The sequence below is a fragment of the Numenius arquata genome, chromosome 20 (genome assembly GCF_964106895.1).
Source record: "Numenius arquata chromosome 20, bNumArq3.hap1.1, whole genome shotgun sequence".
In the NCBI taxonomy this organism is placed as follows: Eukaryota; Metazoa; Chordata; class Aves; order Charadriiformes; family Scolopacidae; genus Numenius; species Numenius arquata.
Genome location: NC_133595.1, coordinates 304,179 through 327,383, shown reverse-complemented (window position 1 = coordinate 327,383; position 23,205 = coordinate 304,179). Strand labels below are relative to the sequence as shown.

At 54.7% G+C, this 23,205-nt stretch overlaps 1 protein-coding gene across 1 annotated transcript; it reads left to right on the top strand.

Moving 5' to 3' along the window:
• Positions 1-149: 149 nt before the first annotated feature.
• On the top strand, positions 150-2,831 carry C1QB (complement C1q B chain). The gene is made up of 3 exons (XM_074161720.1): positions 150-341; positions 1,598-1,757; positions 2,089-2,831. The coding sequence occupies exons 2-3, from the start codon at positions 1,598-1,600 to the stop codon at positions 2,661-2,663; spliced, it is 735 nt and encodes a 244-aa protein (XP_074017821.1). The 5' UTR covers positions 150-341; the 3' UTR covers positions 2,664-2,831.
• The last annotated feature ends 20,374 nt before the right edge of the window (positions 2,832-23,205 follow it).

The following is a 23,205-nucleotide window of genomic DNA, read 5'->3' as shown; positions in this document are numbered from 1 at the left end:
CCTGCCTGGAGCTCACAGCAGCGTTCCCCGTAGCAAGCACACTTGAGCAGGACCCAGGAGAGAGCATCGCTCTGCTCCCTGGGGCCAGTGCCGTACATCCGTGGGGCCCCAGGGTGCTGTCTGGGGATAGCACGTCCTGCTGAGCTGGCGGACAGCATTTGTGGCGGATATGAAAGTGCCACTGAAGAACAGTTAGGAGCTAAAGATAAAAAAGGGAAGCGGCCCAAATCCTTTCACAATAGCCCTTGCAGCAAACTTACTCCTTCTCCTTATGGTCATTTCCAAGCAGGACGCTGGTGTGTCCTGGTCCAACTCTCCATCTGTGCAACAAGAAGCCCAAGGTAAGAGCAAGATGTTGGTAAGGTTAAGCCCCAGCTCTCCCCTGCAGGTAGGAGCACATGGGGAACCCGGCAGTACCAGGGTGACAGTCACCCCTGCATCACCGGCACTTCTCTGTGGCTTGGGGCAGAAAAGAAAAGGGTCTGCTGGACTGGGGGTGGTGGAGATCCCTGATGGGAACCCAACCCCTCCTGCTCCGCCTGGGGGAAAAGAGGGATGGAGAGGGGAGATGGCAAAGATTCAGAGGGGTGATCAAGGACTGAGTATCAGTCTGAAAGGTGCCCTGGGGATGCTCTCCTCCCCTGAGATGCTGTCGCCCTGTGCCTGGGCCCTGGCTGGGAGCCTGTGGATCGGTTCTTGTACCTGCTGCATCCAAATCAGAGCTTCTGCGGCTGAAGTATTCAATTTACTGATTCCTTTTCCTGCTGACACCAGAGTTTCAGAGATAGGAAAATCCATCTGAGGCCAGAGAGCGTGGAGGGGGTGATGTGATGTCCAGATACAGCCCCCAAATGCCCAGTGCTTACCACACGTGCACCTGCACCAGGAGCTGGGGGAATAAGCTGAGCTGCAGGATGCAGGAGGGAGGGCAGATGGAAGATGGGACCCCAGGGACTGGAAGCCCAGATGACTGTCCCAGTAAGGTTGGTTAGATACAGAAATGCTTCTGGGATGAAGCAGGCATGTGGCAGAACACAACAGCACCCCACAGTGGTGAGGAGAACAGGTTTGGGGATTTCACTGCCACCTGCCAGGACTAAAGCTGTCCCTCATATACGCTGATGGAAAACAAGAGCTATTACCTTGCAGATGATGAAACTACTCTGGTCTGGGGAAGGATTTTACCCTGCAGGTGTGGCCCTAAGATGGGATGGAGAATTCTCCTCTGAGTAGTGTGAACTCGGAGCAGTAGGAACCTGCAGCACATGCCCTGGCAGCAGCATGGCCAGGCTGGACATTAGACCTCTGGAACAGGCTAACCTGTCCCCAGATATTCATGTGGCTCAAGCTCTGGGCACCTGTAAACTGGTAATTTAAGAGAGGGAGGAGACTGGCAAGCCTTCTCATGCCCAAAAGTGCTGGTCCCTCCAAGGCCATCAGGAGAGTGGATTTGGGTCTGCAGCAGGGTGTTTTCCCTCCCAGATGGTATTACCCAAAAGTGCTTCTAGTCATCGTCCTCCAGAGTAGCACAGAGTACCTTCCCCATCCCTCCCGCTGCCCAGTGCAGGCCCGTCGACATTCTTCTGTGCTCCAGCAGATGCAGACCGTGTGGGTGATGCTGATCTGCCTGGCTGGAGGGCATCTTGCAAGTGCCACAAACTGCAAGAACTATGGCACCATCCCAGGCATCCCAGGGTCACCAGGACAGCCTGGCAGCAACGGCAAAGATGGGAAGGATGGCCTAAAGGGCGACCGAGGTAAGGAGAAGGCTGCAGATGGGGAAAGTGTTGTTTTGTGAATCCTGAGAGCAGGAAAAGGCAGTTTCAGACACATGGTCCTGGGAAAGAAATCCACTTTGTCCCTTTGGGGTGTTATCAGGTGAGGGTGATACTTGGAGACAGAAGGGGCTGGGCAGACCAGAGCACCCCAAGGAACCTGGGGAGGGAGGGTGCACGAGAGCAAAGGTTGGGCAGGGGTCTCTGTTGACCCACACCCCAGTGCAGGTACCAGTGATTTCCTTCCCAGTGGCTCCTCACAGATCTGTGGTGCTTGACTGCAACTGCAATGACTCTTCATCCTAATTTCTAGGTCCCCCTGGCCGGGTGGAGCACGAAGGAGACATGGGGGAGAAGGGAGACCCAGGACAGCCGGGGTACCCTGGGAAGATTGGCCCCAGGGGCCCCCCGGGTTCAAAGGGATTACCAGGTCCCATGGGACCCCCTGGCCCTGAGGGGGACTCTGGTGACTACCAGGCCACACTCAAGTCTGCCTTCTCTGCTGCCAGGAGCATGAGCTCCTACCCACGCCGGGAGCAGCCTGTCCGCTTTGACCGCATTATCACCAATGAGAAGCGCCACTACGAGAACCGGTATGGCCGCTTCATCTGCCAAGTCCCGGGCATCTACTACTTCACCTACCATGTCACCTCCAGGAGCAACCTATGCCTCAGTGTGAAAAAGGGCCGGGGTGGCAGCAAGGGTGAGAAGGTGGTGACCTTCTGTGACTATGTGCACAACAGCTACCAGGTCACCACAGGTGGCGTGGTCCTCAAGGTGGCAGTGAATGAATCTGTCTGGCTGGAGCCAACAGATAAGAACTCCCTAATGGGGTTGGAAGGGTCCGACAGCATCTTCTCGGGCTTCCTGATCTTCCCCAGTGCTTAGTCCACTGACGGTGTCTCCCTGCAGCCCTTCCCCTGCTGCTTGCTTGCCCCTGCAGGGCTGAGGACTCTCCTGGAAATTATTCTGCTCCAGATTTGGTTCCCTAAGGCCGTTGCTGCCAATCTTGCACATTAAATGACAGCTCCTTGTGCTGCTGTTTCCTTCCTGCCTAGGATTTGCCTCTTTCCCCTCAAATAATGCTCAGATACCCAGGGCATGGCCTCCCGCACTCCTGGGTGTAGCCTGAGCTCATCAGTATTTCATTACTACCAAGCAGAGCCAGGTAATTCAGGCAGTTCCTGCTGCAGCCCACGCTGAGCATCTTCTTCTACAGCCACCCAGAAAAAGGCCCAGTCCAGGGTTAGGAAAACACAGACGGGAAGCCTGGTCTCTGGCGGGGGTGGGACACACAACATAGTGAGAAAACTGGGGGCACTGTGTGCCGGTGGCAGACGCGGAGATGCTGAAGATGGTGCTGTGCTGGAGAGCCCTGGGGCTGGTAGGAGCTGGGGATGCCAACCTCTCTTAAGACTTTTTTTTGGGGGTAGTGATGGCAACAATATCCACAGAAAATTGTTAAAGCTTGTGAGAAGATGAGCCAGGTGTACATGGGGAAGCCAGAGCTTGATGCTATGATGGCAGTAGTATGGGGCACATGGCTGTCCCCTGGTGCAGGTGGGCAGGTCACCCCTAACCCTGGCAGAGGACCAACACATGCAAATCCTACAGCACAGCCAAGCTCCCCTGGCAGTCCAAGGACCTCCAGATGAGTAAGAGCTGAGGCCCCCAAGGATGTCCCTGTCCCCGGGACAGGTGACAATCCAGCATTGTACCTGGGCAGAGGTTTGCCTACAGCCCCCAGTACAGCCGTGCCAGGTGGTACCAAGAGCCGTGGGGTGTGAAGCCATGAGGGTATCCATGGGGTGCTTGGGATGTAGGAGGGTTTCTATAGGGATTGGGATTTGAAAGGGGCTGGCTGGGGGGGGGGATGATGATAAAGTGTATTGGTGAGGGAGCAGAATATGGGGCTGGCTTTTATGAAGCAACATTACTGAGCTCTTGGGGCCTCCTTATGGGTCCAGGGCCGCACAGCTCTGGGCTGCACAGGTCTCCCTGCCCCAGCACAGGACAGTGACTGGCACTGGTGAGGCCAGCTTGAAGGATCCAGCGTCTGTCCAGGATGATCTGCCGGCAGGTGGCACTGGAGACTGGATCAGCCCTGGCCTTGCCAGCGGAGCATCCCTGTCCCACAGGCTGGGAGGGCAAAGCTGGCAGGGCAGGAGTTCGAGGCTCAGCTCTGCCTGGTCCATAAGGTCTGGGAGGAGGCACCGGGCAGGATTAGTGCCTCCTCTTGCAGCCCTGCGTTAATGCTTTGTCCTTGCAACTCCACCACTTGGTCCTTCACCCAGCAAAATCTGTGGCACTTGTCCCCAGGAGGGCAGCCACCCCGTGTCCCCAGCCCTCTACCTACTGTCAGAAAGTTGGTGTGGAAATGTTGGGTGTTGCATCCCAAAGCTCTCCCTGTGCAGGAGCACTGAGCTGCTTTTAAAATGCAGCTGCAATGCTCATGCCATTTTGCAGCTGGAGATTCAGCATCCAAAATAAAATCAGGTCAGCAGGGTAGGTGGAGGAAAAAAGCAGGTATTTGATCCTCAAAACAAAAGTTAGGCTATGTACATCAGCTAAGTCTCCTGAACCCTCAGCAGGTCCGCAGGAGGCACCAAACCAAGGAGCAGTCAATACACTGGAGGACAGGGCTGCCATTCAAAGAGCCTTGACAGGCTGGAGGAATGAGCTGGAAGGAACCGACTGGCATTTAACAGAGTCAAATGCAAAGTCCTTCCTCTGGCATGAGATAACCCCGTGTGATAGGACAGGCAGGGGGCAGGAGGAAGCTTCGCAGGATGGGACGTGGGATGCGGGATGCTGGTGGACAGCAAGCTGAAGCTTTCTGCCTTTCTGAGGAACTGACATAGTAATTTCTAACTTTTAAAGAGGTCTTTGTCAGGACCTCTTTTGGAGTGGAGCTGTTTTTATTTCTAAAACTAACGTCTGTCCTACCACCAGCACACGTCAAAGGATTTAAAGGGTCTTGGCTGTACCTAGAGAGAGTTGGAGGGCAGTGCAGGTACCAACAGTCGCTGGAGTGCAGCTTACTGTGCTTGTGCAGCCAGAAGACAGAGGTGCACAGGGCATTGCCTCCTCCTGTGAGTCTCAGCCAGCACCCAGCAATGCCATGTCAGGCATTAGCTCCATGAGACGGCAGTTTTCTGCTCCCCTGAAGCTGCCACTGCACGGTCTGTGGAGCAGCACAGCACTCAGGTACCCAAAATGGATGGGAAGAAGGGGCCGGGGAGCCATGAGCTGCTGTGGCAGGTGGTGGTCAATGCAACATCACCCTTCAGTTCTTCCAGGGCCGCTCAGTGCAGGCAGTGGGTTTCTGAGCCTGTGGGAAGCCCTAAAGCTCCAAAGAGAGAGGCACCACCCCAGGGCAGCTGAAGAGGACCCCCTTCCTCTCAAGTTATGACACTGCTCATTGGGGCTGGGGCCAAAATGTGGCCTGGATTGCTGCCATGGGGAGAAATGCTCTGCAAGACCCTCAGTGGTGCTCAGGGCCACAGCAAGAAAGATTAAAAATGATCTGGGCAGTGAGGTGCTGTGCTGTCAGTCACACCTCGCCTGCTTGGTGCTGCCCGGGAAAGGCAGGACAGCTACAGCCCTGCTCTCACACCTCCCTCGCCCAGCACTGTCCTGCGGAATTCATCATTCCTGGCAAAACAAAGGAAACCTGAAACAACACAATCATTAGCAGGAGAGTTGGAGAGAAACCTATTGCAGGATCAAGTGCAGCCTGGTGGTAAGACACCGGACAGGGCAAGCTCCACGTTCACTGTCTCTCAGGGAAAGGACTGAGTTGCATCTTGAATTAATTCTTTATATCTTACCCATGAGTGCCTGTCACCCACCAAACTTTAACCTGGCCATGTCTGCAGGTGTTGTTCTCCCCTGGGACCTGCTAGAGCTGTCCCAGTGCTCTGTACACGCTGGCTCTGCCCACGCTGGCTCTGCCCTGCGCGTACTCGCTCACACCCACCTGTGCACACTCACTGTGCTCCGTGCGCATCCTCACTGCTCTGTGCACACTCATCCTGCTCTGCACGCTCACCCCGCTCTGTGCATGCCCTCTGCAGATCAGCCCTGACACATATTCTGCTCCTCTTCTCTCCCTTTTGATTTTTCTTTTTCCTTTTTATGGCACCAGAGGTGACACGGGACCAGCAGCACCTCCTCGTGGTCAAGCCAGCGCTGAGCCGTAGAGCTTCACCAGGTGGTGCTGTGACCCTCGTCTGTGGCATCTGGCCTCCACCAAGGTCTGGGATGTGCCCAGACAGAGGCCACCAGATGCTTAGCAGATGCTCTGGTTGAAGCTGAGGTGGGCGGTGTTTCGAGGTGACTTCAGATCAGGAGGTTTAGGGCTGTAAGTGTTTTGCGGAGCTGCAGGTAAGCAGCTGTGGTCTCTGACCAGCTTTCCTCTCTTGGTGCCGGAGGTCGCACGGACTGGGTGAGCTGAGTGGGACAGAGAGTGAACCCGGAGCACAGCCATGTTACCCAGTCACCCTGTCCCATCACATACCCGATGAGGGTGTCCAGTGACACCAAAAAGCAACAAGTGTTAAGGTCACTTTCTGGTGAGTCCCTGCAACCTGGCACTGGTTTGGTCCAAAGCTCAGCTGGAGCAAATCCACTGATGTGCAAAGACACCGGTAGAGAGCTGTCAGGATTTTAAAATAAGGTTTTCCTATTTCAAGGCATGTAGGAACAGGGGTCAGCAAGAATATCATGTGGATGTTTCTCCTGCATCATCTAGCTAGGATTTTGGGGGTTTTCTCTGTGCCGAAGCTCTAGTCCAGCAGTAAGCAGGACTATCAGGATCTGATGTGGTGGAGCACGCTAGGTGCCTATCAATATCATGGAAAATGGAGCTGAACTGGAGAGATCAAAGTATGGTCATACTGTTTGTCAGTAAGGTCGAGTCAGGGATCTGGTCTCACATCACCAGCGAACACCATGGCACTTGTGCTGAGCCTGATCCATCCCCAGCACCTGCTACCGAAGGAAGACACCTTTCTAAACCATCCTTGGTTGGACTCAGACCTTGCTGGCAACATCATGCAGCCACAGTGACACTGCCTGGCAGGGTCCTCTAGCAGCCACATAATGCAGCCTCCCACGTGAGCCCTGCCCAACAGCCATTCTCCCACGTAGCTCATGACATTGCTCCTAGACACAGGGATGCTTTTCCCCTGCCAGCAGCTCCCCCTTGAACCGTCCATGAGCGTTTCCTTCCCTTCACCTCCCAATCACTGCTGCCAAGCTGGCAGCTTCTCCCCATCTTCTCCCCTGCCCTTGAGCAGGGCTGTGTAGTGAGGCGTTGCATTTTTTGGGTGTTCTTCCTTCCCGCCCCTTCCCAAACCACAATATCAAGCAGGAGGCATCTGGAAAACCCTGCGCGGGTTCAGTGCTGTACCATGATGCTGGTATACTTCAGATAGAGGTGTGTGTTACTGGGACAGTGCCACAGACTGTGCCTGCTCTGAGGGCTGCAGGCACCGAGGGGACACAGCAGAACCCACTCGAGCTCAGTGGGGACAGAGGCTCTTTCCATCGCTTCATTGTGGGCAGGGAAGGAGATCCCCTCGGATCCCCTGGGTGTGCTGGCTCCACTGGAGGGTGGGACTGGTTGCAACCTCAGTGGAACCAGTCTGAGGCACGGGAGGAAGTTCAGAGAACACCTCCTATCCCAAATCTAACCTCAGGGCTTCTGATAAGTTTGTTTCCCCCATCCTCACTCAGGTTTGGATTTGAATTTGAATGGGAAGGAGCAATTGCTTCTTTTGCCTGGAGAAACACAGACTGGCTTGTCTCCCACTTTGAACTGCACAGGGAATTCCTGCTTTTCCTGGCCCCTCTGCAGGGACTGGGAGCTGTGGAAGCTCTGCTCTGGGCTGGCCACCAAGGGGTTAAGTCCCAGCCCTTTTTTTTTTTGCTCTGCCTCCTTATGAGGAACAGCCTTTTCGGGGCTGCAGAAAGGCTCTTTCTTTCCCCAGCAGATCTCTGGGAATGAAAAGTCTGTGTTCCAGATATTAAATTACTCATAAAATAGTTGGCCTGTCCCCGAGGCGGCTCCACAACCCCCCCAGCCCCCGCCGCCCGCTCTGACGGGCTGCTGATGTGCATCTGCATGTCACCTCCTGCTACAAGGTCAATCTCTCCAATTTAAAGCAGCAACGTTGGAAAGCAAACCAGATTTCAGCCAGAATTAGCTTCAAATGGAGCATTCAGGGAAGTCGTGCTGGGAAGGGAGCGCAGAAGGGGAAGGACCAGCAGGGCCGGGTTATGGGGTGGTGCGACCTTGCTGAGGCAGCACCCTGTGGCGGGGCACCCCATGCAGCCCTGGGGATGGACCGGGGGAGGCAGGGATGCTGCCAGGGGAGAGGATGCTCAGGCATCCCTGACCCCGTGGTGTGGGGTGCATACGGGCGGGGGGGGGTGGGAAGGGCTCAGTGCCTCACCCCTTTGCAGCTTTTGCAGCCCCGGCCCGTGGCCCTGGGTGACAAAGAGCTGCTTTGCCGCCGTGGGAGGTCGCTTGGACCAGCACAGCCATCGGTGACCTACAATCCTGCGCGGGTGCAAGGCGGGGCGGTGGGGCCAGGGTTTCCATGGGGATGTGAGGGATGGGGAGCCTGGCCAGCCTTCAGCTCCAGGCACAGCTCGCCTCGATGTCGGGCTCGTCTCCTTCCGCTCCGCTTCCCACTGCCTCCCGCCCTCCCGCTGCCCGCTGCCAGCCGCCAGCCGAGCAGCATCTCCCCTGGCCTCCGCCCTTGCCTGGAGCAGCAGCAGAAGGGGATGCAGGAGAGCCTGGTGGGAGCAGGACTTGGTCCTGCCTATCTCAGGGTGTGTCCTTAACCCCTTGGGGGGTGCATCTCAATGAGCTTGGGTTTGCCCCCCGCGCTGTGCGTGCAGGCTCCCCCCTGTTCCTGGAGTGGTGAGACCGGGTGCCGTGCTGGGGATCCCCTCTGCCGTGATGTGGGACCAGGCTGCTGGTGAAACCCCAAAACCATCCCTGGAGATGTGACAACACAGATCTGGGAGAGCCTCACATAACCCTGCTCTCCTCTGCGGAGGTCTTCTGTGTTTCACAAGGAAAAGAAAAGGCAGAGCTCACTGGCTCCTGGGATGTCTGGGGACAAAAGAGGTGATCCCTCTGGATGCCTCAGTTTCCCCTCGGGGAGGAACAGACCCTGCTGTGTCCTACCAGCCTCGCTGGAGAGGTGGGTGGGTTTCAACCCTCATTTTGCAGCACACGCCAGGCAGGTGAGCTGTCGTCTCGGGCTACGTGAGGCTGTGAGACAAGCCCCCAGCCCCATCCTTGTCACATATGTAGCCATGTGCCTCACATGACGTGAGACAGAGGCTTGTGTGAATTAATACTCAGGGCACGTAGGAGGCATACGCACCAAATGCAAACCACACAGACACGGTGCAAAGCACAACACACTTCCAACATGCAGTGCGAGAGCAAAGCACAAGCAGGCTAGGCAGTCAGCATTGGGATGGAAGAGTCCAGGATTGATCTCAACAGCCTCTCGCTGCCCTAAATCTTGCATTTACATGCAAAGGAAAAAAAGAAAAGAAGCAAGCAAGACAGCTAGGAATCCACAGCGCAGCGAGACGCAGCCATGTGCAGCCTCGCGAGGGCTGCTGCGCCGCAGAGGGGTCCCCGGGGAAATGCGTGCAACACGCACGGACACATACCTGGAATACCCATCTGGTTTTTGAACGGGGATTATCTGTGAATCTGTGGTCCTGGCTGACTTGGAAAGAGCAGGGGCTGGAGCCCTAGGGCTCGGGAAGCAGCCCCCAGGGACTGAATGCCGCTGCCCAGTGCTCCCTTCTGTTCCCATTATGTGCCAGGAGAGCTTTTGTCTGGGGATGGTGGCATGTGCAGTCACCAAGGAGACGGGAATGGCAGTGGGTCATCAGCAGCACTTCCAGAGGAGCCAGGAGGGAGCCAGACAGCCCTGCACATCCCCAAGCTGGTGAGTCCTGGCGGCAGCGCTGGGCTGGAGCTCTGCACCCACCTTGGGCTGCACAGCCCCATGTCCTCTGCTGCGCAAGGTGACCCCCTGTCACTGATCCAACCCTGCAGCCTGGAGATGCCCATGGGGGAATAGGCTCAGGCTGCCCTGGGAACATGAGGGTTTTACACAGAGTTTTGGCTTCTGGAGACCCCCAAGCCAACAGGATCAAACACCAGCGGTGGGAAGCCTTCAACATCCACTGAGACCTGGACTCTGCTCCTGTGATGATACCTGAGCTCTGCCTGGTGCCAGGGTGGTCCTGCCAGTGCCCACCAGCTTCCTGCAGTGGGGCACGGCCCCTCAGGGTACAGGGGGAGAATGTGGGCCACCCTGGGTGCAGTGCTGGGTGCCTCCTCCCCACCCTGGGTGCTGGCCCTACACATAGAAGAGTTCCCTGGAGAAGGGCATGGAGCAGCTGGCCCTTCCCAGTCCTGGATGGTCTCCTGGGGCAGGCAGGGCTGCCAGGAGTAGGTGGTCTTCTCTCTTTCTAACACTGTGTGGATCCACCACAACTGCTCCAACTTTGTCCCCAGGCTCAGAATGTGTCCTGGCATTTCTTCGGTCCTTTGGTCTCCACCTCCATCACACTTGTCCCTCAGGCTTGCTGGAAAGCAAGTCCTAGGAGCTCAAGCTATGGGCCAAACACTGTTTCGCTAACAGCACATCACGCCTATTTTGTTTGATTCAGAGGAGGACCTGAGTCCTCACTGAGCAGAGAAAGGGGGGAAAGAAAAATCTGATTGAAGGAGCAACAAATACCAGGGGCCCCCTGGTAGCCCCCCTGTGTAGCCCCCTTCTGCCTCCACAGCCCCAACATGCAGTCACCAACAATTGAGCCAAAAGGCAGTGGAAGCAGATGCTCCTGTCGTTTGCTGGGCTGGGACCTCAGAGGAGGATGCAGAGCAAGAGTGTGAATGGAAAGGTGGGCTGGGTGTTACTCAGGAGGCTTGTCCTCCTCCTTTCAGCAGACTTCGTCATCGTCCCGTGGCTCCCACCAGGGGGTTGTTCGGTACGTTCTCCATTTTCAGCTTTTTCCCTTGTTTTCTTTTTCCCCTAGTAAAATGCATCACAGAAACATCAGATGTGTCTGAATATTGTGCCTTCATGACCCCAAGGGCCTCTTACTAGAGCATCCGAGCACCCTGAGCCCAGGCAGACAGAAGCATCACCTGTTTGCATTTTGGTTTCTGATTCTGGATTCCATGTATTTAATTTTTAAAGGCAGTTTGTGTTGTTCTGGGTTTTGCTCATTTTTTCCGTATCAGCATTAAAATGTGGGTGCTGTCAAATAAACACTGTCGCCCTGAGTTGCATTTCTTATTTAGTGTCCAGTTTTCTCCTTGACGATAGTTTTGCTGCAACATCGCTTGTGTCTAGGAGTGCTTAGAGGGATTGAAGTAAGGGTCACAGGAGACAGGCAGTGCCCCCCAAGGTTTCCTCCAGCAATATCCAGCTGTGGAAGATCAACCTCCAGCCCAATGAGCTGGGTTCAGCTGCATGTCTGGCTGCTTGCAGTGTGGCACAGCTACTTGGCACAGCTTTTCTGTACAGCTTGCGAGCTTCAGCAGAGGTTACAGCTGCTCTGCCTCTGTCCAGGACCACCAAAGCACCCTCCTTCATCCTTTCTTCTCGTCTCTAAGTCCCACCGTCAGTGTGCTCCTGAAGTCCTCACACCCTGATGCACCTGCAGGCACATCCTTCCCCATGCCCTGTTGACCGAGTCAAGGTGATCTGCTGCAGGAAACAGGCTGTGCAAATGAGGTTTTCGGCTCAGTGGTCCCTTTTGGCCTGAGACAATGTCCATCACCTATCAGCAGCTCATGGTCCAGTAATGTGGATCCTCTGGTGTGTAGGAAGTAGTCAGAAATTGCACTGAAACCCTGTAGTGGAGACATTAATGATTAACCTCCTCAGTGTGTGCTTTCCAGAGTGGATTTTCCAGTGTCTGGTCAGGTATTGAAGCTCTTGCCATCACCTTTACACAATTTGGTTAAACAGTGAGCAACCCAGACTGTGACTCAGACTCAGCCAGCCCGTCCAGTGCCTGCCAGGACTACTCAAGCTCGGAGACCACCTTCGCTGGGGCGAAAGGCCCTGCAAGCATTCTCAGAGCCACCTTTTGTGGTGCACGGTCACTTCGCCCCCGGCTGCCATGAACGCTTGTCTGTGAGACACCGTGCGTGCACTGCACTCGTACTGGAAACTTTCCCGGGCCTGACATGTATGTCATACAACTGCCTCAGCGCAGCTGGCAAGCCAGCACGGGGATGTGTTGGAACACAGACCGCAGTGGGCTGTAGGTGTGTTTGTACTTCCATTTCCAGCCCAGGCTTATGCTTCAGGGCCCTGTTGTTTGCCCTGAAAATCCAGACAAGGCACAGGGACAAGCACATGTTTTAGGGCGGACTGTTTGACATCTCTGAGCTGCTGAGGCCATTGTGCAGCTTGGTTTTGCTTCACCCTTAACCGAGGACTGTCTGCTGCAACGCAAAGGGCAAAATGCCGCAGCAGGAGATGGCAGCGCTCGAGCCAGGAAAACCCAGCTGACATTTTCCTCCTTCCTGGCTTTACCACTAGATGTCATAGGAAAAGCAACATTGCTGGCCCTGCTCGGCTCTCCTGGATGGGGTTTTGGGGTGCTGGCAGGTCCTCCTCCCGCCGCCGGATGCGCAACATCTTCCCAGCCTCCGCTTCGGTGGCCCTTGCAAGGGCTTTGTCTGTCTGCAGAGCCCCTGGAAAAACCATCGCCGGGGATTCAGGGTTCAATGGACATTGAAATGCAACTGAAACCTTTTTTCCCAGCGCCTGGCTAAGCCGCCTGCTCGGACCCTCCCAGGAGGGAGCCGCACGTCACCCTTTCTCAAAGGGGCGACGCTGTCACGCTGGGACCCGTGGCACCTACAGCAATATGGTCCCCTCAAACAAGTCGGACAAACAAGGCCTTTATAGGCACTTTCTTTTCTTCTGGAGTGGAAAGGAGAGAAGCTGGGGGAGAACTCGGGGGCGTCCCACCGCAGCAGAGCAGCACACAAAAGCTTGCAATGAAAGGGGCGCCAGCAAATCCTCTTAGGGGCTTCGCTGTGTGCACATTCATATCCCGGCCCCATCTGCCGGGGGGGATCCCCGGGAGCGGGGAGGGGGAGAGGGGCTCTCCCTGCCCCACACTGCCAAAGCAAGCAAAGCGCATTCAGGGAGTGAGAAAGGGATGAAAAGGAAGAAAGGCCGTGCCACGCCGGTGCAGAGCCTGGTGGTAAATGCAGCTCTGCCGACGCTGCGGGGAGGGGGTCTCGCTTATGGGGGGGAGGGGGAGGCAGCTTTGCCGGGGGGCTGTGTGAGTGCTGGCCCCCACTTGGCCCCCAGGGATGAGACAGAAATGGGGGGGAGCCTTCCCAGGGGAGTGAGGTGGGCAGGGCGAGAGCCTGGTGCCTCTGGGCATGAGTGATGCTGGCTCTGGGGGCACAGAGGAACACCCTCCATGGTGCCTTGACTGGTGGGAACCTGATGGGACCTGGTTGGAGTGCAGGAGGGTGGAGGTGACCCAGCCCCCTGGGAAGCCAATGTGCTCATGACGGTGCTGGATCCCACGCGAGCCAAGCCATTCTGGGGCATGGCAGCCCTGCTGCACAACCCCTGGGGCGTTAGGGAGCCTTGTGGGGCTCTGGGTGGGCTCATGGGCATTGGGCATCACACAGCCCTCTGAAGTCAGAGTAATGGCATGTTTCACATGGATAAGTCAGAAGGACGGGATCCTATCTGCCATCCTACTGTCAGAGTGAGAGCAGCTGCCTGTCACTTGTTGGAAGCCAGCGCTTGTCAGGACCAGAGGAACCGTGCGTGGGGCCACACCAGCTTCCCAGAGCCTGGAGCCAGGCAGGGGAAGGAGATCCCCTACTTGTCAAGGCAGCCCTTTAATTCACTGGGGCTTTCAGCTCCTACGGAGACCAAGCAAAGCTAACAGGACTTGAGTTTCTTCCCAACACAGAGGAAATCCAGGGATACTTTTAGTCTGGTCTGGAGAAACCATCTCTCCCTCCCTAGAAGCAGATGATGAAGGTGACTCAGTAAATAACACACGTTGATACCACTTCTAGGTGCTGCAGGACAGGAAACATCCAGTCTCCCACAGATTTGCACTCATTGGACCTCTTCTTTTTTCTGCCTATCCTGCAGCCTCAGCTCTCTTTGCACTGTGAAGCAATGAGTATGGGAATGCATCTAAACTGAGTCAGTCCACACCAGGGCTCTCTGCTTCCCCAGGCTCAGGGCAGCCACTCTGCAGTACTCAGACATGAGTGAGCCCATCAGGAAGGTTAGGCCAATGTGGGTGCTTTTGGAAAGCCCACCCAGAGGAGCTGGGAGCCCTGCCTGGGCTTGCACACAGCAGGGAACGGAGCCCAAACAATGTAAGCCTGGTCTAGGTCTAGGTCTTCTGCCTCTCTTGGGGAGGACTAATGTGCTTTTTTAGTGATGCCAGTGACTCGCACACACTGCAGCAGTATGGAGAGAGTGGGGAAGACGTGATGTTCTCTCTCATATGGGCTAAGGATTTAATTACTGCAGCTAAGGCAGCTTGTGTCTCTTTCTAGCCTGGCGCCAGTCCAGTCCAGGGAGTGGTCCTTCCTCTCTGGTGGCCTGGAGCCAGTGCTCCAGGAGCCCTTCCAATTCTGCTGTGATGTGGTTGGGTCAGGCACTGGGAGAACATCTCTTTCCTGCAGCTGGGTGGGGATGTCAGGGAAGGAGGACAAAGTGCTGGAGAAGCAAAGAGGGTCGGGGTGCTCCAGGCTGTGTTACGTCCCTTTGGGAGGCAGTGGAGCAGAGAGAGGTGAGCAGAAGTGGGGCTGAGGTTGGGATGTGGCTGCTTTGGGCTGTCCCATCAGGGTCACTGAGGCTTTCAAGCATATGGCTGAGGAAAGTGTGCAGGGGTCAAGTGGTGGCACCTACTTCCCACCTGGGGAGCTCTAAAGCCATGTGATCAGGGGTGGAAAGCAATACATATGTCCATTATCTGGAGGATGCTGTTCTCTACTTCATGCAGAAATGACTCATGAGCAGGTCGGGTAACTCCTAGTGCCAAGCTGGTGATGAAGGTCAGACAGTCTGCGTGACTCTCCAGGGTGAGACAGTGCGAGACACAAACAGCGACGGACTGAAGAAGATAAGGAAGATGAAGGATAAAAAGAGTCTCTGGAGGGCACCACATGCCACCCACACCGGTCTGATGAGTGATGCTGATGCAAAGGGCTGCACAGCGCATAACCCGTGCCTGTGGTGTAATCTCTTAGACCCTGGGGGCTACCTATGGCTACCTATCCAGCTAGTCAGCTGATTCACGGGCTCAGCCTGGCCCATTCAGATTGTGGAAGGAAAAGTCTGTGAGAAGGACTCAGGCAGGATGAATTTCGCTGCTGAAGATGACCATCAGATAACTTTGAGCTGTGGCTGGCCTGGATGCATTTGAAAGAGCCAGCTAGAGCAGTTCTTCCCTTCCACAGGCGGGAGAACAAGTTGCATTTGTGCCGCCTGGCTAGTCAAAAAATTGTGTGAGGCGCGTGGGAGGAAGGAGGGGTGCAAGAACATCATTGGTGACTCTTTCTACTGGGGATCCAGCATCAGTGCAATGGGACCAATAAAATGAAGTGAGTGAAGTCAGAGAGCAAAACCATCAGCTTGTGGGCAGCACCTCCTCCCCATGCACTAAACATGACCTATGGACAGTGTCCACCCATCTCTTTGCAGTCTGTCAAACCTGAGAGTTCCCTTATGCCACGACCCATCACAGGAGGAGGTGTCAGACCTGCTTTCCATGGCAGGGCTGGGGGTGCTGTCTGAATGCATGATAACAGCTCTTATCTGAAGGAAGAGGCCAGAGCCTCCCAGCTTGCTCCCCTGCCATTGCTCTCAGAGAAAGGATCCGACTTAGCCTAAGGCAGTTCCTCTTGCCCCAGCTCAACCTGCACTTTGCAAGGCTAAATAAGCCAGAAAAGGCTGCACATTCCCACCTAATGATCCCAGACCTTCTTTCTCCCTACAGGTGGCCCAAGCGCCCATAAAGCTGAGAATCACACAAGCTGTTTCACTTCAGCTCAACTCGCTTAACTTCCCATGCATTTCATTCCTCCTGCAGAGGAGCCCGTCTTCTGGCAGTGGAAGAGTGCGTCCCCAGTCACACAGCAAAGCATCTTGTCTCCAAGAGCTGGCTTTTCTGCGTTCCTCCCCCTGCTGCCTCTCAGGGAGAGATGTGCAGACAGGGGTGTGCTATGACCGATGAGTTCAACCATAACAGGGTCACTAAGAGCTGCAGACAGAGAAAAGAAGAGTTTTATCTTTTCCAGTTCTCAGCAAAGATGAGAGAGACCTGGCAGATAAATGTCCATTGAAGCAGGAGTGCTGGGGGATGAGCAGGAAGGGAAAGACTCCACCACCTCTGCTGCCCTCTGAGTTTTTTGCGTGCCCATGGCCCTGCTGAAGCTCGGGCAGGTTGTGTGAGTGGAGAACCGTGCTAATGGACCGAGGAGGACTGAGCTCTGCGCATCATGCGGCTGCTGTTTAAGTGCCAGGGAGTGGTTTTAGAGCCCTCTGTGTGCACACAGCACAGCTCTGGTGTTAACGAACTGTTGGGCTGTGCTAATGCCCTTGGTGGTGAGGTAGAGTCCGTGAGAGCTCAAGACAGGTCAGCACTGACCACCCCACAGCTCTCCACGCCTTCTCCTACCCCACTGCTGCCATCCAGCCCTGGGGCTTCCCTCTACACTTACAACCACTTCTCCTGGTCCCCTGGCCAGTACAGGAGAGATTTTCTCCACCCCACCTGCTGACCCTGTGCTTGCCTGAAATTGAGAACATCTAGGCATTAACATCTCCACACCACCTTGACCTGCTGGTCTGTGTGGTGCTTAGAAGCTCTTGGGGAGGAGCTCTCCTTTGAGGACCAGAGTTGTTGGAAGTCACCAAACAAAAGGGAAATTTCCTCAAGATTTAGGCTCAAAATTAGGAAGCCAGCTCTCCAGGCAGGGGCTGCATTATCCCAAGGGCTCACAAATGCCACACTTGTGGCCATTGCCCAGGGCCAGGTTCACATGAAGGTGCTGAATGCTGGACGAGTTGGGGGCAAGCGTTGACCAGGGAAGGAATGTTGAAGAAGGAGAAAAGGAATGTATGTACATGGCCCTACCTATGTCTGAGCATTTCAGCCTCCAGTGATCTGCCACCCTTGTCCCCTTCACCACTGCCCCCTTCACCACTGCCTCCTCAGCAGCGAGGACCTGTGATGCCCCATGAAATACAACCAACATGCTGATGAAAAGTACTGCCAGGGACTTATTTTCCAACACCTGTAGGTGTCTATCTGCATCATGCCCTCAGCTCCCAGGGAAACCTCCTCATAGCAGAACTGCAGGACTGAGTGTTTCACTGGTGTTCATCTGCTGGAGAACATGTCAGTCCGATGCAGGAGTGCCTTAGGCACAGTGGACTGGTGCTCTATGTGCCAGGAGACCCCCTCTGAGAAGGGCAGTGTTAGGTGCTTCAGAGTGAGGCACAGTTTTTGGCACAATCTGTTGTCAAGGGAAGTTTCCCACCTGTCAGCCTAGGTAGGAGCCCTGAGAACATGACCCCATTGAGTCAGGGTTGGGGCTTTTCTGCCTATGGTGGAAGGAAGCATATGTGGGGGTTTTTACTTCTGAAGAGAGCACTTCAAGTGTCTTGTCCTCCACCAAAGACAGGCACAGTTCTGTAGATCTTGCAGAGCTCATATCCTGTGGCAGCAAGCTCCGCCGGCAATCACACAGGGTGTGAAAGTATTCCCCTGAGGAAAAAGGATCAGAGATTGCATCAGAGGCTTGCAAGTGTCCCCTCCTGGGGGCCAGCAAAGCCTCTACCAGAGTGAAAAGCGCTGCTGACTTTTTGCCATATTTGACTCCAGCAGGACATGGAAGAGTGAGCAAGGGATAGGGTGTCGGATGCTGTGCTTGCTGACACACAGGCACGGGCACCGCTTCCCCCAGGCAGCATCCCAGCAGCATCCCAGCAGCATCCCAGCAGGGTGCTTAAAGCTGGGCCAGTTGCCGAACACAAAGTGCCTGATATTTTTCAACAGCCCCACCTTGCTCCCCTCATTCTTGCAAGTGGTCTCTGGCTTGCCCTTCACTCAGCAGCTCTCTCAGCCTCGTTTCTTGCACTTGCACATATTTCTCATCCTGGCTCTCCTTCCCTTTCTCCTCCAGGCCTGGATCTGCTGGGAGGAGCAGCTTCTTTCCGGAGCCACTGTAAGGCCAGTGGGCTGGTCTCCTGCAAGCAAGCACCAGGGTCTTTTGGCTGCTGAGGGATGCTCTCTTTCCACTCATGTATGTGTGCAGAGTTGGGGTGACAAGCGACAGCACCCACCAACCTGCCTGATGCCCAACCGGAGCCCGGGGCGGTGCTGCGAGGGTTGCAATTGCGATCCCACTCGTTTCCACGCTGTGTTCAAGCTGGACTCGCAGCAGCTCCTGGAGACTTCTGGCACTGGCCAAGTCCCTCCTGGCAGTGCTCCTCCTCGCTCCGGAGCTGTGCTGTTTGCTTATCTAGTGCCGTGATTTAACACAGACGCAGGAACTCACACACTCTCTCCCAGTCTCCTTCAAATTACTTTATTGCTTCCTGTCAACTAGCCGAGCATACCCTGTTAATATACAATCCCCAAAGAGCAGTTTTCACAGCATAATCCCCCTTCGTCCGATAACACAGCTCAGCTCCCGAAGGATGCCCGGTTCTGTCAGTTAGGCACCTTAAGGATGCAGGATCCCAGCACTGGGCAGGTATTTTCTATCACAGTTGGTCTGCTGTCATTGTTATTTTTAAAGATAAACTCCAGTGCTGCAAGAGACACTGGCTTTCTGCCAGTGTTGTGTTATTTCCAGGGCTCCATCCACTGGTGACCTCTCTCAGCTGATGCCAAGTGCTCTCCCATGCTGCGATGGCAGTGAGGGTCCTGCTGCTGGAGCCTTTCTCCCAGTTCTTGTACCCCTCCTGCCCAGGGGGGCTGCCCTGCTTGAGGTGAGCACCCTTATCCACCCGCAGCAGTGGGACAGTAGCTTCAGACGCCATGAGAATAGCTGTTCCCTTTCCTGTTGCAAACTCAACTTCTGTGTCCCAGAGAAGGTCAGCTCATCAGATACACTTAAATCCTCAAGGTGGTGGTGGGAACCCATGTGGGGTCTCTGGTCCAGCTTCCCACTTGCAGCAGGACTGTCATCAACACTAGATCAGGGTGGACATGGCTGTGTCTGGCCAAATCCTAGAAACCCTTCAGGGGATTTCCTGCAACCCCAGAACTCCTTACACTGCTGCAGCCCTTGAGCGAGTCTTGGAGCTGACAATGTCCTACCATCTGCCCTGACGACTGTGGTGCTCTCAGCATCAGTTGGTGATGTCCAGCCAGCAGGATATCTGCCAAAGGTTGTTGTTTTGAGGGGACCAGCTGTGTTTCTCCTACGTTTCTGATCCTTTATCCACAATGCCTGGGTCCCATGCTAAGACACCTGCATGTCCCGATGTCACATTTGTAGGACATTTGCACTGCTCTGCCCCATCTGGTCATCTTCAGCCTCCTCATGCTCTTTCTCCCTAACCTTGATGTCCAGCTGATGTGCCAACTGAGCCTGTGTCCATGGTGTAAGACTAGGGAGGTCCCTTTCAGAAAATACCCATGAGATTTTTTGATTCTGTGATCTACAAGTGTTCTGAAGGCCAGGCCACTGCAAAGCCCAGCTTGTGGCATTTGCATGCCCCTTGCCTGCACATCCCCCCTGTCCTTGTGCCAGGTGGTGCAAGGCCCTGCTGTTTCTGGGCTGCCTGTTCTGCAGAGCAGCGCTGCTGGTTGTGGAGGGGATAGATGGAGATTGCTGGGCCCTTTGCGGTTGAGGGACAGAGCACAGTGCTATCGAGCACAGGTGCAGCTGGGCTTCTGGGTTGCTCCAAAGGCAAACAAAGTGGGCAGATGACAGATTTGGCTTCAAGGCTGGTCCTGAAGCTGTTCCTCTCAGCACTGCTGTCATGGGTGATGCCCAAGCAAGGTACGTAGCTCAAGCCCAAACAGCATCTCTTCTCCCTAGGGAGCAGATGCCTGTGTTAAACCCCCCTGCCAAAATCCACTACAGCTTCTGTGGCCATTTCTTCTGCAAGTTCTGGCATTTCAGGACTCTGGAGGCTGTTCCCAGTAGGTCCCTTGTTGACTTCTGCAAGCTAAAAACAACTGTTTATGCTTGTTCCAAGCATGCCCCTTGTCATCGGACTCCTCTGCTGGCCTGAGGAGAAGGAACATATGTAACCACATAATGCAGCTGTAGCATGACATACGGCCATATTTTTGTGGTTATATTTCCCAATTTTTAATTGATCCTGCCCCTAGGACTGTTTCTTTGTTTAAAGTTGTTCCTCGAAGTTGAGGACAATCTTGGTGTTGGTTGTTGGCTTTTACTAGCAGCTGGATCTGCCCTGAAGTACTTGTGATTCTCTCTACACTTAACACCTCATTAGCTGGAACATCCACTTACAGAGCACAGTTTTGCTGGTCTTAAAAGAAGGAAAATCCTGTTTGACTCAAGAAGAACACAGATCACTTATCTCAGAGACATCTGGAAATTGACTCCAAATTAAAAACCACTTGTGAAGTGATCTGTCCTCCCAGGTAAATCAGGGGCTGATTTATTTCCTTTCTAGTATGCCTGTTGAGCAATGTATTCAGCACAGAGCCAGACTGACACATCCCTGCCTCCTGCATCCCAAGGTTGGAGGCTTCTGATTGCTGTCCCTCCAGGTGATGGAGCACCCATGGTGCCTTTAGTGCCGTCTGCTGCTCCCCTCCTCCTGCTCCTGTGCTCCAGCACCCTGCACTAACTCTCCTGCCAAAGTCCCCAGCCCATCACTGATGCAGCAGCTCTGGCTCTGGGCAATCCCAGCGCTCCAAACAGAACAAAAACCATCTCAAGAGAGGAAAAAGCAAAGAGCAGCCTGGAGATGAAAGGGGATATGGCAGCCTTTGTCTCAGGAGCTGAGCTTGGCATGAAAGGGGCTGGCAGCTGGTCAGCAAGGATGTGCTGGAGGTCCCCATCCATGCACTGATGCTGTGTTGGTGCCAGGGAGCCTCTGCAGTACCTCCCTCCAGAGGTAGCCAATAGGGCAAACCTCCAGCATCCTCAACAACTCCCGTGGGTCAAGGAAGGGTTTTAATGGCAGAAAGGGGACAGGCTGGGGGCTGCGTGAGCCCAGAAAGATCTGTGTTGAAGACTTCCCAACTATTTTGCTTTCCATGGGTTTCCCCATGTGTTATGTTTGTGGATATCTCTTCCAAGAACTTGTCCAGTCTCTACTTGAATCCCTGTGAGTTTTGTGTATCCACAACTCTGCCAAGGAGCTCCCCAGTTCATCTCCCATCCATGTGAAGAATCACTTCCTTTACTCCTGAACCCCAGCCTTTTCGAACCTGGCCCTGACCCTCACACAAGTCTCATTAGATGGCCTCAGTTCGCTTATGGGAAAAGACAGAGAGCAGCCAGCTTGATGCTGTGCATGTGAAGTTACTGGTTTTTCTCTATTGCACTGCTTATCTTCTGTCACCTCCCTGCTCGTCCCTGTGCTTGCTACTTCTGGGTCTGTTGAAGAGACCCTGCAGGACTGATTGGTGACCTCCTTCTGCTTGCAGTGCCTGCTGCTTACTCCTCTTTGCTACCATCTCTTAAGCAAATAGAAAGACTTCTACCCCTTGGCTGCTTGCTTTCCTTAAAAAACTTTTGGCATGGGACTTAATGGAAAGCCTTTGGAAACCCCAGCAGACGACACGAACAGATTGCACTGATCTGCCTGTGTTTGGCCACTCTGAAGGGCTCCAAGGGATTGTGTAGCAGGACTCCCCTTTGCAGAAGCCCCATGAACTTACCCAGGTGTCTTTAACTGTCCACTAATACACCCTCTGCCTTCTACAAGCAGCCTCAGGCTGCAGTCCTGTAGTTCTCTATGTCTTCCTGGGACTTTGCATACTGGCTGGTGTGACATTGGCACCCCTCAAGACACATGGTCCCCTCCTGGTGCCAGGAAAGGGTAGCGAGGGGCTTAGCCCTCCTGCTGTGGCAGTGCAGGAACACAGACACCTCCCATGGGCACAGGAGGAATCAGCGGCCCCAGGTGCTCTAGAGAGTCCCCTGAAGAAGCACTTGAGGAGACGTTTCTCAGAGACCAGCCAGGATGCTGATGCCAATGGGCCACGGGTGTCCCAGTGGCTGCAAGGACCAAGTCTTGTGTGGAAGAATGCAAAGAAGCATCCATCAGCAATGCTGAAGGTCTCGCTGAAAGGATGAAACCGTGACCTTTCTGAGCACTGCAGCCCCCTGTGTTTGGTGCGTGTGGCAGGGACCTGTGCCACAGCCTCTACAGTGGCACCGTGGCAGCGTGTCAAGGGGATGGGAGTCACCTGAACCCTTTTTTGCTGGCAGGTCCCTTGTGTCGCCAGGACAGCAGACCAAAGAGCAGATGGACAGGCTGTTGCAGGGGCAGCCGTGCTCCATCCATCTTGGCTAATTGGGCAGTGTTTCCTCCCACTCCCGGCCAGACCCATCTCCTGCCGACAGACAGACACAGAGCAGGTCTCTGCTCCTGCCCCATGGCCAGCACTCCTCAAGCCCTGCAGGGATGCCTCCCCTCCCGCTGAATGGCCCCACACTGACACCCCCCCCGCCCCCATTCCTGCCTACGTTTTCAGTGCGAGCTCCTACTTCCCCATCCTCAAAGATGTGCTCTGTCCCCCCACCACCTCCATGGCGTTTGTTCATGGTTAATGCTGCCCTGTCCCGTTCCGCCACTCTCCTGCCTCTGCACCCTGAGCTTCTCCCTGCGCCCACCACATCATCACCCAGCTGTCCCCAGGCAGGAGAGGGTAACTCGGAGCTGAAGCTTATTACTTTGATGAATCTTCAATAAAACAAAAAGGTAAGTAAGTAAATGCCACCGAGAAGAGCTTGTGCATGCATCTTCCAGCATCCTGCCATGCTCTCGCTTTGCAGGACTTGTTCCAGGTCAGTCACATTTTAGCCAAAACCTTAATGGAGCAGATATTGCCTCACCCAAAGAGAAAATGTGAAATGCCCATCATACAGCATGCAGCACCGTTCCCACTGACTCCTGACCTTTTATCTCCAGACCTTGGAGGGGTTTTGTCTGCCTACAACTCCGTTTTCTCTGCGCCACCGCATCTCTCTTAGCTTGCTCCTCTTTGGAAAGATCCAGACAACCCGTCTCTTTTCCAGCCTTCTGCTGTGGAAGGAGATGTGGTTTCCTCCTTCAGGTCTGCTTTTTTACAGTAATCACGTCTTAGAAGAAAAGAGCAATTTCACAACATGCCGTTGCCTTTGATCCTATATTTGCCTTTGCAT